General features: G+C 41.8%; 1 protein-coding gene and 1 pseudogene across 1 annotated transcript; both read right to left on the reverse strand.

Moving 5' to 3' along the window:
- Positions 1 to 10,490: 10,490 nt before the first annotated feature.
- Positions 10,491 to 10,871, reverse strand: LOC144252264 (proline-rich protein 15-like). The gene has a single exon (XM_077794700.1). The coding sequence runs from the start codon at positions 10,869 to 10,871 to the stop codon at positions 10,491 to 10,493; it is 381 nt and encodes a 126-aa protein (XP_077650826.1).
- A 3,376-nt stretch (positions 10,872 to 14,247) lies between these two features.
- Positions 14,248 to 14,996, reverse strand: LOC144252285 (nuclear transcription factor Y subunit beta pseudogene; annotated as a pseudogene).
- Between the last annotated feature and the right edge of the window lie 1,832 nt (positions 14,997 to 16,828).

The raw sequence follows: 16,828 nt of genomic DNA on the forward strand, positions 1-16,828 counted from the left end.
GTGTTACTGGGTTCAAACCCCAGTACTGTAATAATAATAATAATAATAATAATAATAATAATAATAATAACAATAATAATATAAATGTGGTTAAAAAGAAACTAGTTGAAGAAACAAGACTAGCACATCTCATAACTAAAGAACAATTTAACCAATAGTGATAGAAAAAATGGACAAAGGATAAGAAAAGAGAGTTGATATAAAAATCACAGGAAACATGCTATAGCTCAGTTATAGTAAGAAAAATGCAAATTCAAACTCTCTGAGATACATGTGTCTCAGAGCATAGATAAGTCTTCCTAGTAGGTAGCTAAACATCCATAAGTTTGATCAGACTCTTTTGGTGAGGCTGTGAGGAAACAGCATTTTCATACATTGCTTATGGAGCATTTGGGTATAGTCTTACAGAGACAATTTGATAGTATCTATACGATTTTTCTACAAAAAAAATGTAAAGTATATATTCTTTGACCCAACATACCCATTTTTAAGATTTTATTTTACAGGGTGTAAAAGTTGTGTTCAAATTACTGTGTGAAGCATTAAGAAGCAGAACGCTGGAAGTGATCAAAGATGCTGTAACAGGAGGCTGGGGTTATGATTATTGGTGGAGGGAGGGAGCTCTATGGACTGGAATACCAGGAAATCCTCACAAGGTCCTGTGACTCCAACTTTCCTTCATTGTCCTTAGCTATCACTCTTCTCAAACTACCATCATCTTCCAGACAGTGAGTGCTTCTCTGCAGTGCTATTCTGTTTCTTTCCTCAGCTTCTCCAGCAGCCGTCAGTATGTCGTGGTAAGGTTAGCTAAGGAGCACACTGAAGCAAAAGCTCACTCTTACCCAGAGGTGGTGGATGTCCAGTTGACATAAACACACAGGCCCAAATTCAACACAGCTACTACAGCCATTCACTGCCCATGAGGGGATACATGGACCAACATGCAGTTACTAGGCTAGACTCAGAGGAAACCTGCCTGCACTGGGCACACCAAGCCTGATAAACTGTGGGTACCCTTTGGAGGAAATGCAGGGGCATACATCCACAACACACACACACACACACACACACACACACACACAACACACACACACATTCACTCACTCACTCACTCCCTGTGAAATTTGACCAACTAAGGAATGAAATTGATTTGCCAGGAAAAGCTTCATCATAAGTTGCAGCATTTCAATATCTTTGTGTTTCTAGACTCCAAATCTGTCTCTAATCTCAGAGTGGTTCAGGGGAGAATGAAGAAAGCAAAGATAGGAATTCCACAGAGTCAGCCTTTTAGCAGCAATGAGCAATAAAGTCTTGGGTGATCACTGAATTTCTTTGAGATTCTATTTTTTGCTCCACAAAATGAAAGTTACTTTTGGCAAATCAGTTAGCTTAACAAACCACGCTAAAACTTGGTGGCTTAAGACACCACCAATTGAATCTGGGAATAATCCTGCAGGCCACTAATTTGGACAGGGCTCAGCTGGGTGGTTCTGGTTTCATCTAGACATTCTCCTGCATCTTCAGTTAGTGGCCGATTTGGCCAGTAGCCACATAGTGGCAGGGACAGCTCATCTGACTCTCCTCCTACAGTGTTCTCTCAAGTTGGGATAGGATATTGAGAGAGTGGAAGGCCCCTTGAAACCTAGATTTGCATTAGCAACAGAATTGTGTCACCCCAAAATTGATATGTGGAAGCCCTCACCCTCTGATGTGACTGTAGTTAGAGTCAGGGCCCATGAGAAGAAAATAAAGTTAAATGAGGTTATAAGGTTGGACTCCTAATCCAATACGACTGAAGAAGAAGAGACATCAAGGATCTCTCTCAGCCTATGCACAGAGGGAGGGACGCAGTGAAAAGGCAGCCATCTGCAAGCCAGGAAGAGAGGCCTCACCAGAGCTCAGCCCTGTGAGATGTTGATCTTGGATTTCCAGCCTCTAGAACCATGAGAGAATAAGTTTCTGTTGTTTAATTCACCCAGTCTGTGGTGTTTGTTATAGCAGCTAGAGCAGACTAACGCACATGGACTAACTATCAATTCTTCCACATTCTTTTGGCCACAGAAAGTTATGAGACTAAACCCACAGACTAAGCATTGGGAAACAGATGCCACATCTTAAAAGGGAGACCTGCAAGGTCACGTACCAAAGGAGTATGTATGTAGGAATGATAATTGACGCTGCAGTTTTTTATGGATCCCATAAGATCATGCAATGTGAAAGTGCTTCTTGAAGTGTCAAGCTCTATGGAATGTCGACTATGATTGGCATTCTGGCCTGTTGTATAGCAGCACTGACTATGTCTTCCATAGCAAAACAGAATGGGAATGTAGATGATTCTACATGGCACATTTCCCCCAGGGAGTTCCCAGAAAGGCCTGTAAACCTTATGATTAATCAGAGAAGCAGTCATGGTTCAGTTGGCAACACTGCTTTTTCATAGCTAAAAGAGCCCGAAAATAAATATTTGAAGGAGTGTCCCATTCAGTGAATTCAAAAAACAGGAAGTCAATGGTTGGATGAATAGAAGAAAGAAGGGATGCAGATCACGTTGGGTTTGAGGACTTGCCATCCATGCTCAGTACTTCCCCAAAAGACCAAGGGAGGAAGTGGGAGGCAGACACCTGTGGGCAGATCTTTAGTTTCAGTATTGAACTTCCCATGGATCCTAAAAATGGGTCAGGGTTCAGTGCCAAATGCCAATATCTCGGCTTGGCACAAGATCACGAGCCACCACACAGCTTTGTAGGTTCAAACAGCAATTCTTTATTCCCGATCTCACACCAGCCTCCACACACGCTCAGAGGAAATTCCCAATCTCCCGGCACAATACACATCCTAAATACTTTTTCTCCAGGAGAACTCAGTGGGAACTCAGGCAGCAGGCACACCCTACTCCCAGCAGCAATAGTCTTCAACCTCCACCTTCCCTAAAACTCCTATTGTCTTAAACTGGGAACGCCCTAAACCCAAGGACCAGGATACTTCCTCAAACCTGCAGGATACACCCTAATCCTGGATCCACCCTGGTCATTGAGCAGGGTCACCTTTCTCAAACACACATGCAAGGTCACAGCAAATTTCCAAGGCAAGTCCATTTAACATGGGGTACGCTGGCAAGGATTTCGATGTGTCATTCCTACTTGGCAATGGCCCTCAGCAGTTCAGCAGACTTCCTTCACAATAGGTGGACTATTGAGGAGTAGCAAACCGTCATCACCCTTATTGACACAGAATTTACAAGGAGCACTCTCATTCCCTCATTGACAATTGTCATATAAAGAGGGAATGCTGTGGGAGCAGATGCCTGGCCACTCCCATTTGAGAACAAGGTTGGTTTACACGGTGCAACACACTTCAGTGAATCTTTGAGAAGTCAAAGAGATTGAGAGGTTGACTCCAGACTATTATTGTTCTCATTACACTGTATTGTAGGGCAAACTTAAAGTCCATTTTTTTCTTTTCTGTATCTATAGCTTAATTGTCCCCAATGGGGGCACTGAATAATTAAGAGATTGAATGAACTCAGTGAACATTTGGTGACTCAATAAGTAAGTGAATATATCAGTGACATAGTTAGGGCTTAAAATTATGCATTATGTAAAGCACTAATAACATCTTTGTCCTTTTCATGTTTTTGTCTCTGAGTCTTCTGTGTACTGGGTACTCAATGGATAGTTGTTGAATTGCACTGAAATTATAGAATCCAGAAATGAAGTATTACATTACAAAAATAAGACAACTAAATTGTCCTACAATTAAAGGGTGCAGTGGTCAAAATTCTATCCTTCATTCCTGAGTACCTCTAACTCTGTGACTCTGTGGATCAAAAAAGAAGTACATTATGGGCTGATAGTATTGACTGTGGCAGGTCCAGGGACAGCCTCCTTTTCTTATTGCATCCAATTGGGGAAAGTGTGGGATGCTGGAGTACTTCCTTTCAGAACTCTTTTTTATTTATTTATTTTTGATACCAGATATTGAACCCAGGGACACTTAATCACCTAACCACATCGTAGCCCTTTTTATATTTTACTTGGAGACAGGGTCTCACTAAGTTGCTTAAGGCCTCACTAAGTTGCTGAGGCTGTCTTTGAACTCACAATCTTCCTGCCTCAGCCTCCCCAGCTGCTGGGATTACAAGTGTGCACCACTGTGCCTGGCTTCTTTCAGAACACTCAGGCCTCTTGGGTCCCTTATTAGGCTGTTCCCACTGCTCTGTGTCTGCCTGTGCTCTCTCTCTCTCTCTCAACCTCTCAACCTCCCCATGGAATCCCTGAGAGGTGGCCTCATTATAAACAAACAGAATACATCCAAGGGTGAAGACATGAGTGGTTGCCTTCAATCAACCCACAGCCTTCTGCAAACTGAGCCTGAGACAGGATTCCTGTAAAATATGATCTACCAAAGCCCAGGAGCCTTGAAACCCTCCAGAGAACAGCCAAGCAGCTACCTGAACCTTGCCTCACTAGCCACCTTGATTGACTCTGCCAACCCTTCCCGCTGCCAGATGCCCACCCGCTGGGTAGAGTTGGACAGGTTGAGCAAACCATGTGGATTGTGAGGATGAGGCTGCTTCCTGGCCCTTCTCCTGTCTCCAGGATCAGAAGTGTGGAGAGAATGGTCATTCCCAAGGATTTAGAAGTTTTATAACTGACAAAATGCTATCCCTGTAAATACCCCAAGCCAGCCCCAGACATTCCTGACACTTAACACTCCATTTTCCCCCCAAGCTGATACCTCTTCATGTCTCTATTTCACCCCCCTTTAGGAGTGTATGGCAACACTTCAAATGTATTCACTAAACAATCCCAGGCTCAGGATCCACTCTTGAATGTAAAGATGACAGCCCAGAATCCAACTCCCCCTCTTGGTCATCACAGGGCCAAGATATGTAGTCTTTTTTTTCTTTCTTTATCTCCTAGATCCTCCCCTGTGTTACCTGTCCTTGAAATTTTGGAGCAAAGACATAACTACAATGTTCCAAAAGGCAAGCTCCTTGGGATTCCTAGGAGGTTGGATCTCTAAATTCTAGATTTCTTTTTTCCCTTTAGTAGTAGGAGGAGTGAAACCCTGAGCTTCAGGCTTGCAGGCAGGTGCTTTGCCACTGAGCTATATCCCTAGTCCTCAGATTATTTTCAAAGGAAACCACTGAAATAATTCCTTTAGGCACTCTCAACTCATTACACAGGAGTGAGAATCAAAGCAGTTGATGTTGCTGGGGGCTTCTGCAAGGCTGCATAGTTTCTCTGGTCAGAGAGCTCTGCATGTACACTTGGTTTGTGCAAACACTGAACTGTTGCTACATCCTCCACTTACTGACAAGGCAAAAGGAGCCAGAGAGGTGATGTAACTCCACCCCAGTTCCATTTACTTATGGTTACTCAAGCAGCACAAGTATCCTCAAAATCATTGAAAGTCTAAAGAAAAAGCATATGTGAAGAGTCCCAAACACGAGGCCCTCAGGAACCTGACCCCCAGGAGGGTTCCTGGGCAGGGGGTGGATTGTGTTCCAAGACCTGGAGGGGGAAGAGAGAACAGTGGTCAGTGAATTGAAAGGATTCTGCTTTGGATGCAATGGAGAGTGAGAGAATGGGCAGAGGTGGCCTGCCAAGAGCCTGTGAAGCACCGACAATGAGTTCAGAGTATCTTGAGGGTGCCATCTCCTAAGAGGATATAAAACAAAAGGAGATGTTATGAAATGAGATAGGCTGGCCTGAAGAAATACCCATTTCCTCCCCTGCTGTTTCCACCCATCCTAGCAACGTTTCCTAGGGTGTCTTTGTCCACGGGGTTCAAGTCATTTGGCAATTAGACCTTTCGTTTCTGTTGGTGCACTGTCTCCAGTTCTAAAAGATGGATTTCCAGAAACTAATACTGATGGGGCACCACAGAGACATCTCTACCAATCAGTGAGTCATGGCTGTGCCCTTTACAATAAGACTTAGGGGGTTGAAGGAAGAGGGGACCTGTTTTGAGCACTCTGTCTTAGCCCAAGGGGCAGTGCTTTCTCATTGACCTGGATTCGTGTGTCAACCTATTAGGGTCCCCTTTACTTCTTAGTAGCCAATCCCTTATTACTTCAATCCCTGTTGTGGATAATAGTTCTTTATATTAAATACTCCCTGTTCAAATTACTGTGTGGTTTCTTTCTCCTAATTGTACTCTGACTCTTACTGATTCACAATCCTCAGAATTTTTTTTCTACCTGTCAAACATAGCTGCTTCCTCAGAGAAGAAAAAGAAGGTGGCCCTTCTAAGATCTACTAGCCAAAGGATCAATGGATCCTTGTAGATTAACTAGGAGTTTATGAAGGTACACAAGGAATGAGCATTGCCCCTTGAATTTCCCTGAGCTTCATACTCAAAAGGGCAGGGAGATGTGTGACCATATCCATACAATATGGTTGTTGTTGGTGGGTAAACAGGTTTGAATGTATTCCAGTTAAGCCATCGGCAATGCCAGGAGAAGGGAGGCTTGTGACAGTTAAATGGTCTCTAGTAAGCTTTCTATCACTGTGACAAAATACCTTAGATAATTGACTTAAAGGAGGAAGGATTTATTTTGGCTTATGGTTTCAGTCTTTGATTGCTTAGCCCTGTTGCTTTTAGAACTGTGGCAATACAGAATATCATAGTAGGGCAGTAGAGGTTCCTCATCTCATGGTGGCTGAGAAACACAGAGAAAGAAATAGGAATGGGCTGGGTTCCCAAGAGCCCCTTTAAGGACATGCTCCCCAATGATCTTCCTTTCACTAGGCCTCACTTTCTAAAAGTTCCATCACCTCCCAGAAGGTTGAGGACCAAGCCTTCAACACATGGGCCTCTGGGGGACATTCAAGCTCCAAACTGCAGCAAATGGGAAGAAAGTCTTGGGTCCTGAAGGCTGATTGAGGGTTTTCTGAGCAGGGGGTGGGGATAGAATATGCCAAACAGAGTCAACAGAATAGACAGAAGTCTGCAGACCTGACAAGGCAAAACCCACTGGGGGAAGTGTCAATCATATTGAATGGCTGGCATGGATGCTTGGCCTTATCCTGTAGGATTTTAGACAGAGGATAAACAAGAGTAAAGAAATGGGTGTGGCCAGGCCCCTGTGCTTTAAAGAGATGCATTTCTCACCTAGGATGGCATCAAAGGGAAAGAAAAAATTGAGTTTAAACAAGAATACACAATCAGGTTTTGGATTGTCCAAGAACTAATTAACTAATTATAAGAAGCAAACAAAATAATAGTGAGATATATATATATATATATATATATATATATATATATATATATATTTTTTTTTTTTTTTTTCAGTCCTGAGAATCCAGTTAGACCTTGCACATGTTAGGAACTTGCTCTCCCAGTCAGCTACAACCCGAGCCCCAAAGCACACTATTTTCAATGTTAAGACACTATAATAAGAAGTCATTGCTGTGATTTTGTTCTGAACATGACTGAGGGGGCTCAATGTTCCCATATAGCAGGATTACCTCAATTGCTGGGTCAAACGATGGCATGATGGTGGCAGTATCTGTATCATAGTGTATATTTCTTGGCCTTCCCTCCTGCCTTCCACAGCTGGAGCCTTCTGTTTTAAAGTAAACAATGAGCACTGTTGGAGTTAACTTTTACAACCAGTTGCTTAAAATAGCAGCATACTAAAAGAGAGCTCTAGTGTTGGAATATAAACTCCATCTCTTTATTTTATATAGTAAGCAAACGCTCTAAGAGCAAATCAGAGAGGGGACTAGAATAGATGTCTTATGTAAGTGCAGGCATTTTCTGCTACCAGCCTCGGAGGGTGAGAATCAACAATTAGGTTTATTGACTGACTGTTAGAAAGAAATGTATAATTCAGGGTGCTTGTAACTCAGAGGAAATCCCTTAAAAAAAAGCACAGGAGGCTTCATATTGGTCCCAACCCTCTACTCAACAAGCAGGTCAATCTACTCAGGAATAGAGAGCTTCAACTTCTTCAAACTGACTCTTTCATGGTTTGGGGCCAGAAATTTTTATCTCCTGGGTAAACAGTGTGTCCCACACCCCAGAGATAAAGACACTCCACTCTGAATCTTATTGCATGAGGTTATGCTAACAACTCTGACATGATGATTATGAGCCTATCAATTCCAATTTCACTGAATTGGGATTAAATCAGTGTATTCTTCCCACTGCATAATTTAGGACTGTTTTAAAGCCATGTAATTACAAACCTCAATGGCAGATTGTGAATTGCATTCACTGTCATAACTGCCATTAGCATGGTTTTATTTCAGAGCAGTGGGGTAAAGATGTCATGTTAATAAGTTCCACTATTCTGTGTCTGCCATTGGATATCTGTGGCAACTGGAGACTTGGATGGGATCCAAAACTAGAAACGGAAGCTGGGAAAATGCCAATGTTTTGTGGATTTAGAGGAATTTTGAAGAAAAAAAATTAAACAATAAAATTGTAGATTAAAGAGTTAGTGTAAAGTTTTAAATCAGTCAATTGCAGACTTCATTTTATACAAAGGTACTGTACTAATCTATTGGCCTTCCTGAAGAGGGAGAGAACATTTTGGATAGTTACCTACTCTAATTTTCAATGGAACAAAATTAAAATACCTTATCAAGGTTTTCCAGATCCTTATTTGACATCTGCTGCCTTCTCTCCCTGCCCATAATCCCCTCCTTCACCAACTGCTTGTCCACTGCAAGTTCTCATTCATCAGAATCTCAGGGCAATAGACCCATTTAAAATTAATGTAAAGTCTTCCTCATCCAGAAATTCCACCTAGAGTTGAATTTGGCCACATACTTTTGGGTTCTAAATGTACAATAATAAAAAAAGTCGTTATGCTTAAGAAACACACAGACACAAAACCACCACACCAAAAAAAAAAAAAAAAAAAAAACCACTCCCACATGCTTTTTCTTTTAATATAAGGTATTTATAATGCCCAGGTAAACAATTTCCTCCAGAGTTAAGTTCTTTGGTATGTGTAAACTCTCGTATCAAATGGTTAACTCTATTATTCTGCTGGTACTCAATATTGAGTCATTAATTTAAATTCCTTTTAGCAATCCTCATCAAATTTCTTTGTTAAATTCCCTTGAACAATCAACATGTTTAGCTATTTCATAAATTATTAATTGGACAGAAACAAAATCCAGCTTCCCTATATACACAAAGTGAGCAGCTTGTCATTGTCTAAAATGACAAAAACTTGATCAATGTAATTTCTTTGGTATGCAATTCTGGGTGTTTAAAAATGAACCGAATTGTAGTGGGAAAAGATCTTGGTTCCTCTTAACAACTAAAATAACTGTCCTGTAATTTGCTGAAAGAAAGTCCTATTCATTTACCTTTCTTCTTGAAGTTCATAATAAAAGCAAACCTGCAGATTTTAACTACGAATATTTAGGTTGATAGATCTAAAGACTTTGAAATTAGATAAAGACAGACTTTAAAGAAATAACCTTTAGAAGGGAAAGGACTGGGGTGGGAAGCAGCTTTGCACAAATGAATGAATTTAGTCCATTTGTTTAAATACTTTCAGAAAATTGTTGGTAAGGTAACAGTGAATACTGGAAAGGATACATTTGGATTTACTCTATGAAAATGCACTGAAGTAAAAGGAGAATTGAGGAATAATGAACTGATACCTCCCTTCCTTGAATGTGGTTAGTAAATTGGAATATCTGGCTAACTGGTTCCAGTTCAGATGTTGCTAGTTTCTGGAAAAGTTCTCTTCCCTGCAGCTTTCCTTCAGTAGCTGCTATGTTGTGTGGCAAATGATTAACTCTGTCACCCCGGACTTTGCATGCCTGCTTTTAAGTATGATGAATTTCTGTCTTGGAATGGAAAAAAATACAGAAGTCACCTTAAGTCTTACAGTGCAACAATTTTAATAATCCATACTAAAATATGCTGTTCGGTTTTGTAGTTCCATTTTTTAAGCAATACTGCCTCACTTTGAAATGCTTCTACTTACTGCTTCTTCCCTCCCCACCCCTTCACTTAAGGTGTAAGTCTATGGAAGTATCCCTGAAATGCATTTCTCAGGCATTACAAACAGCACTGAGATCTGATGTTCATGAGAAAGTATTCAGAATCTTCAATAAGAGCAGCCTTCCTCATTTGAGGGCTGAAGAGTTCAAGTTCAGCTACTTTCTCTGAAAGAAGGCCCCCTCAATCACTCTCACTCCCATAGATGACAAAAACAAAGGCAAATGCCCCAAAACAGCTTCTTGGAAAAAATAATAATTATGCCAACTTCCTCAGAGGCATGTATCTTCTCTTACAACAAATAAATACTTAATGCATCTTTGAGTCATGAAATATTGAGAACTCAATTGACACTTCAATTTCCAGAAAAATAAAATCTTGGAGGCCTCATGTGAATATTATGAATATGGTGAAGTGAGACACCAAATAGGGGGCTGGGTCAGAATTCTCAGGTATGGAACTGGGTTCTGGGGTTATTGTGGGAAAAGAGACAAGCCTTAGAGTGCTCACTCCAGCTATTGCTTGTCCTCCTGGGTATCATCAGGGAAGTCCGCCCCCTCTGGGGACCTGTCTCCCTCTTGAAGCAGTGTGGCACACACTTTCCTCTTCTCCTTAAAGCGTCCAGATCTGGAGATCTTCAAATTGCGGCGGCTGTTGCCAGACTTCTCCCCACACAAGTTGTCTGGCTTGGGGGACTCGCTGGCGCCCACAAGGACATTGGGGTGCTGGTTCTCTCGGGAGCCGCTAGTCCATTCTGGGCTGGGAGGGTTGGGCTCCTCGGGGTCTGGCTGGGCCAGAGGCTGCGCCCCCACCGTGGCTTCCTTGCTTTTCTTCTTGCTGTTGGTTAGCGATTTCCACCAGGGCCCAGAGCTGCTAGTGCCACCACTGTTGGCCATGGTCCGTCAGCCAGGGACTGGGGCATCCTACGTGGGGAAGGGCTTCAACTGCAGCGACCCTCACTCCCGATGGTCTCTCCCCACCTCTTTTCCAGGCTTCTATGCGGGTTGCGGGATGGGAGCGGAGGCAATCCCTATACTGGGGAAGAAAACACAACATGGGCTCTCATGCTCTCTTTCCAGTGTCGAAGAGCCATTCCATCCCTGCATGATCATCTCCCAAAGGCCCTACCCCCAGATACCACTGTGTTGTGGATTAGGTTTCAACATATGGATTTGGGTGAACGTAGCAGTGTCCTCAGTTTCTTCCTCTGCTCACTCTCGTATTCAGTGTATTTCAAAAGCCATCAGTGGTACATCCTAAATGTCTCTTGTTTCCACCCACAATCAGCCATGTGCACTGTTCTCCGTAATTTAAACTGTCATCATTTCCCAATCAGAACTGCAAAAGCAACCTAAGTGGACACCCTCTATCCACTCCTGCCCTGCTTTAGCCTATACCCAGAGCGTTCACTGGACAACTTCTTCCCTGATTGCAACTTAGAATAGTGTCCTCCTGTGCTTGGGATGAACAACTGGCATGACCCACCAGGCCCACATGATGTCATTCTGCATGGTCTACACACTATAATAATAAGAATTATTTTTACTATTTTGGCTACCAGGATTAAACTCAGGGGCACTCAACCACTGAGCCACATCCTCAGCTCTAATTTATATTTTATTTAGAGACAAGGTCTGAGTTACTTAGTGCCTCACTGTTGCCGAGGTTGGTTTTGAACCTGAGATCCTCCTGCCTCAGCCTCCCGAGCCTCTGGGATTACAGGAATGAGCTCCTGGACCTGGCTACACAACCTAATTCATTAGTTCCACCTCATTCCTCTTGGTTCCACCAATCTCTGCCCCTCAGCCACATCCAACTCTGTTACCCTCAATGAAATCTTTTTTATTTTTTTCCACTCTCTGCACCCCCAACCAAGCTATGTTATATTTTCATGGTATAATTATTAAATTAAGATTGTTTTATCCGATTAGTGGTTTGCTTTTATTCTATTTTCACTCTTAGGTCTTCTCACTTCTCATACTTTCTATCTGGTGACATGTCTCTCTGAAATACAGCCTTTATATTTTCCTTGAGTAAGACCCTGCTGGTAGTAAGTTCTTGATGCTTTGTCTGACATTTTGTCCCAATTCTGGCAAGATATCTTTGTGTGTATAGAATTTTAGGTTGGCAGTTATTTTCTTTCATTCCTTTCAGTATATATTATTCCACTATTTTCTAGTTATTCTCTTTCTGTTGAGATGTTAACTGTCAACCTGTCCTCTCTTTAGAAGGTAATTTGTCTTTAAAAATCAAAACAAAACAAAACTCTGTTTCTATTTAGATTTATCTTTTTTGCCTTGGGGTTTCTTCGGTATCACCGTGATATGTGTCCATGTGGGTTTCTTTTTATTTTTAGAGTGTTTGGGATTGTTGCTTTTAGAAAAAATTCAGTCACTATCTTTTCAAATATTATCTGTGCCTCAGTCTCTCTTCTTTCTGGAATTGCAACTAAATATTTGATGCACTTTCTTAGTGTGCCCTACCAAGCTTCTTAACTTACCTTATATTTCCCAGTTTTTACCCAGTATGATTAATTCTAGGTAATTTCTTTTTTTTTTCATTGAAGTGTTTATAACTGTAAAAAGTTGTCAGTAGTCAAAATGTCCAATGGACGATTAAATAAATTATGATTCAGTCATACAACAAAGTAACAAACCAATAAAAATGATGCAGAAGACTATGCATAACCTGGGAAACATGTTTACAATATATTGTTAAGTGAAAAAAGCAAGTTACAAAACAGTATGCACAATATGAGCCCATTTTTATAAAAATATACATATTTAGCAAAGTAAGAGGACAAATGATATTTATCAAAATATTAACATTGGTTATTTCAACACAGTAGGATGATTGTGGATTCTGCTTAACCACCCTCTCCCTTTTTTCCTTTTTGAATTTTCTATAATAAAGATTATTTTTCGAATGGGGGTAGGAGGCGAGGGAGTCACCGACTTCGGAGATGCTGCTCCCAAAGGTTCTTCCCAGCAAAGTGAACGTGTCTGCTCAGCCTGTATCTAGGAAACTGCTCTACCTCAGACACCTGGATGTCCCTCACATACAGTGTACACCCAAGCTTCCTTCTTGCAAGCTATCCAATAGCCACTTTTGAAATTACAGTTTAAAGACCCCTCCTATTCGTTAACATCACCAAAAAGAATAATGAGAAAATACAAATCCTCACTTTAAAAAAGCAACAACTCAAGTACATACTGCTAAATTATACAAAGTTAAATTATCTAAGTTTAGTTTATTGCAAAGATCAAGACAGCACACTGCTTCTACTTCATACCTTCACAGCACTCACTCCATTTTGTTCACTCACTCGTGCAAAAGGTCTGTATACACAATGATGTCCAATATTTCTTGGTTCCCATGATAAAACAGGAGACCTGATATTTCAATTAAAAAGGTAAAATGAAGACATTTATCAACAGACTGTAAAATACTCTTCTGGAAGAGGACACTGTTAATACCTGAAGATACACTTTGAAAAAAAATCAAATACCAAACAAAAGGGGCACCATTTCAGGAGTGCCAGGACCACATTAAACTGAAATGAATTCCAACATTCATAATAACATAAATCAAAAACAAACCTAGTGTTAAACAAAAGCTCCAGTAACTAAAACTACATTAACAGGCACAATGAACAGTGTAAACACTGTTAATGGGCACCAAGTTTAATAGGTCAGACAATATTTGCTTCTGCACTCACACTTAATTATTCAATTACATTTAAAAAAAAATGGTGCTCCTTAAGCTATGAATGCTTTTTACCAAAAAAAAAGAAAAAATAATTTCAATAAATACAGCAAGTGCTAAAAATCTAGCTAGGTTATCATGCAAGATATTACATAGCTAAGACAAACTCAAATTTATAATAAAGGCAACTTGCATTCAAAATGAACTCTACTCTTATATTTTATTAAAAGGGCAAACATCATGAATTAACCCAGCTGCTTACTTGAATTACAAAAGTAACATGATTCAATATGAAAATAGGAAACTGTCTACAAATCTCTGACAGTAATAAATTGCAATATACAATGCATACAGGCGTCATACAGAGCAACAAACTCTTGTACAAAACAAAAATATTTTAATACCTTTAAAATCCAAATTTGTCTCTAAAATCATTCATGAAAAAGATTCTCATCAAGTCAGAATTAACACCTCAATTAGTCAAGCATCAAGAAGCTACATTACAGCTACTTAATATACAAAGAGACAGCGCTTCACCAGTCATTTCCTCTCATGTCTCTCTTCCCAAATCGTACACGCTCACTTCTCTCCACTCCCCATTCCGTCATTTCTTCAGATCATGAAAACTGAATTTGTTGAACACCAGAAATCTGTTGATAGGACATTGTGTAAACCATAACATTTTGTTGTTGACCATCTGCAGTTATTAAGCCAGCTGGTAACTGGTTTCTAAATGCCTCCTCTGAAAGTTCTTCACTTAGTCCATCTGTAGCTGTGACTGCCCCACCAATTCCCTTCTCTCCTTTCATAGCCTCTCTGAATTTCTAAAGATATAATTTCAGAGGTTCTACATAACTGTCAAAGCCTAAGGTAGACATGGCAAAGAGAATATCCTCTCCATTGATTGTCTTCCGCTTCTCTTGATGGCATCTTTCACTTGCCTCTGATGTTATAAAGCTTATGAACTCACTCACACATTTCTGCACACATTCTTTGGCATCTTTTGCAATCTTACCTGTTTGAGGTATAGCATTTTTCATTATCCTAGCCACGTTTGCAATTGGAAGATATATATCTTGTTCTCTGAAAATTTCTTTTGAACCATTTGTATCTTCATGATCATTCATGCTGTCCTCAGTATCATCGTGAGGCTGTATCACATAATGACTTCCTCCAATGTAGTCTGCAGAAATTCCTAGTTGGGTAGCATCTGTTGTAGAACTGTCACCATCCATTGTCATGAAATACTGTCAGAACCGTGTTGTCAGTGGTGCTCAAGAACACCTATCTAAAAAGGTATCCAATCTCTGTCCAATTTCAACTAATGCCACTGCTATTATTAATCAGTTTATCTCATCACTCTATGATGCTGATTAGTTTCCATTCTAAGCGAGCTGAAGCCACCCCAGCGATTTGTGCCAGGAATCGTGGAACTAGGGAGTCCATGCGGATTAGTGGGATGCCATTTTTTTAAAGGTCGCCGGCTACCTAACCTTGTCTTGTTATAGTACTTTGGGCGCGATTACGATTTGGGGGTGCTCGTAATTCTTTGTTCTCGGAGACTACTGTTCCTTATGGCTCTGCACATCCTCCTGCCTCCCACCACCGATGATTAAAACCTCAGTCCAATCTGAAAGGCTTCCTTCCCACCTTCGGGGCAAGTCCAGGGACCGCAAGCCGCCAGATGGCTGCGTTCTTTACGTGCAAACCAGACTGCAGGGAAACCAGAGCCACTCCTTCCACACGGGGACCTCGCTGCTCGGGGTGGCCCTGGCCCGCAGCCGGCAGAGGTCTCCCCCGGGGCGCATCTCCTGCCGCCCCGCGGCAGCGGCCCCGCGCCCAACGCCCGCCCGCCGCGCGGGCACACAAAGCGGCCGGCCCCGCCGTGCCCCCGGGCGGGCAGCGGCCGCGGGACCCGAGAGACGACCGCGGCCAGGCAGGGTCGCCGGAGCCCGCGCTGTGCCCCCGCCTGCGGCTGCCTCCCGGCACAAAATGGAGCCGGCTGGGGGCGCCGCCACGAGGGGCCGGCAGTGCCCGGCAGCCTACCTTGGCCTGGCTCGCGGCAGCGAGCAGGAGGTCGCCTGGCCCGCGTCCGGCCGCTCCAGCGCCCGGAGCACAAAGAGCCGCGCCGCTCCCGGCCTGGCCGGCCCGCAGCGGGAGCGCCTCGCCGGCCTGGCCTGGCCGCGCCCCGACTCGGCCCGGCGGGCTGCAGGGAAGCGAGTGCCCCCGGCTGCGGCGGCGTTGGCTGCGGGGACGGCGCCTCCTAGGTAATTTCTTTTGATCTATATGGCAATTCATTAATGCTTTCTTTTGCTATTTCTAAAACAGTGATTAAGTCTCTCCCTTAACATTTTGAAAGTTTTCTTCTAAATGTTCTGGTCTAGTTTTAATTCAAATATTTATTTCACAATCATTTTTCTATTCCTTGAAGATATTTTAAACTTGTGTTTTCTTCTTTAAACATAACATAGTTATTTTTCTTTCTTTTTAAATTTATTTCTTACAATACAATAGTGGAGTGCATTATGGCATTAGAGCAGATAACATAGTTATTTTATATTTTTTATGTGATAATTTAAAAATTGGGAAGTCTTTAAAGATCTCTTTCTTCTTCTGCCAGTTCCCACTCATAGAGTCCTATATCTTGGTGTTCTTGAATACCATTGTGTATTTCTTATATTCCCCAAAAGAATTATTTATGAGGAAAACTTAAGCCCTTTAACAAAATTGAATTAATCTATAAAGATCTTTCAAGAGTTTAGGGGAACAGCCAGACAGAAGTACTTTACTTTTATATTTGAGGGTTTGATTTTTTTGTTTTGTGTTTTGGATGATGGAAGCAACAGGACACATTGTCTCATGGTTACCGCCTCCCAGGGCCAAGTCCTCTCTACCCCCATTCTTTTCTGTGCCGAAGTAACTTAGCTGTCCGTGTAGACCCACAGAGAGATGAGCATACAGTACTTCTGCTCATGGGGAAGTCATCATGCCCCTTGGGGACCTTGACTCAGTGAGGGCAGAATTTTCAATTAATCCCTGTATTGTGGGTGAGTCCTGGGCTTAAAATTCTTTCCCTTTTGCTCCAGGAGGCTAATAAAATGCATTTTTTTTCTGTGCTCAATTGTTTTTAGGAGGTTTACCCAAATAA

The sequence above is a fragment of the Urocitellus parryii genome, unplaced genomic scaffold (assembly GCF_045843805.1).
Source record: "Urocitellus parryii isolate mUroPar1 unplaced genomic scaffold, mUroPar1.hap1 Scaffold_40, whole genome shotgun sequence".
Taxonomy (NCBI): Eukaryota; Metazoa; Chordata; class Mammalia; order Rodentia; family Sciuridae; genus Urocitellus; species Urocitellus parryii.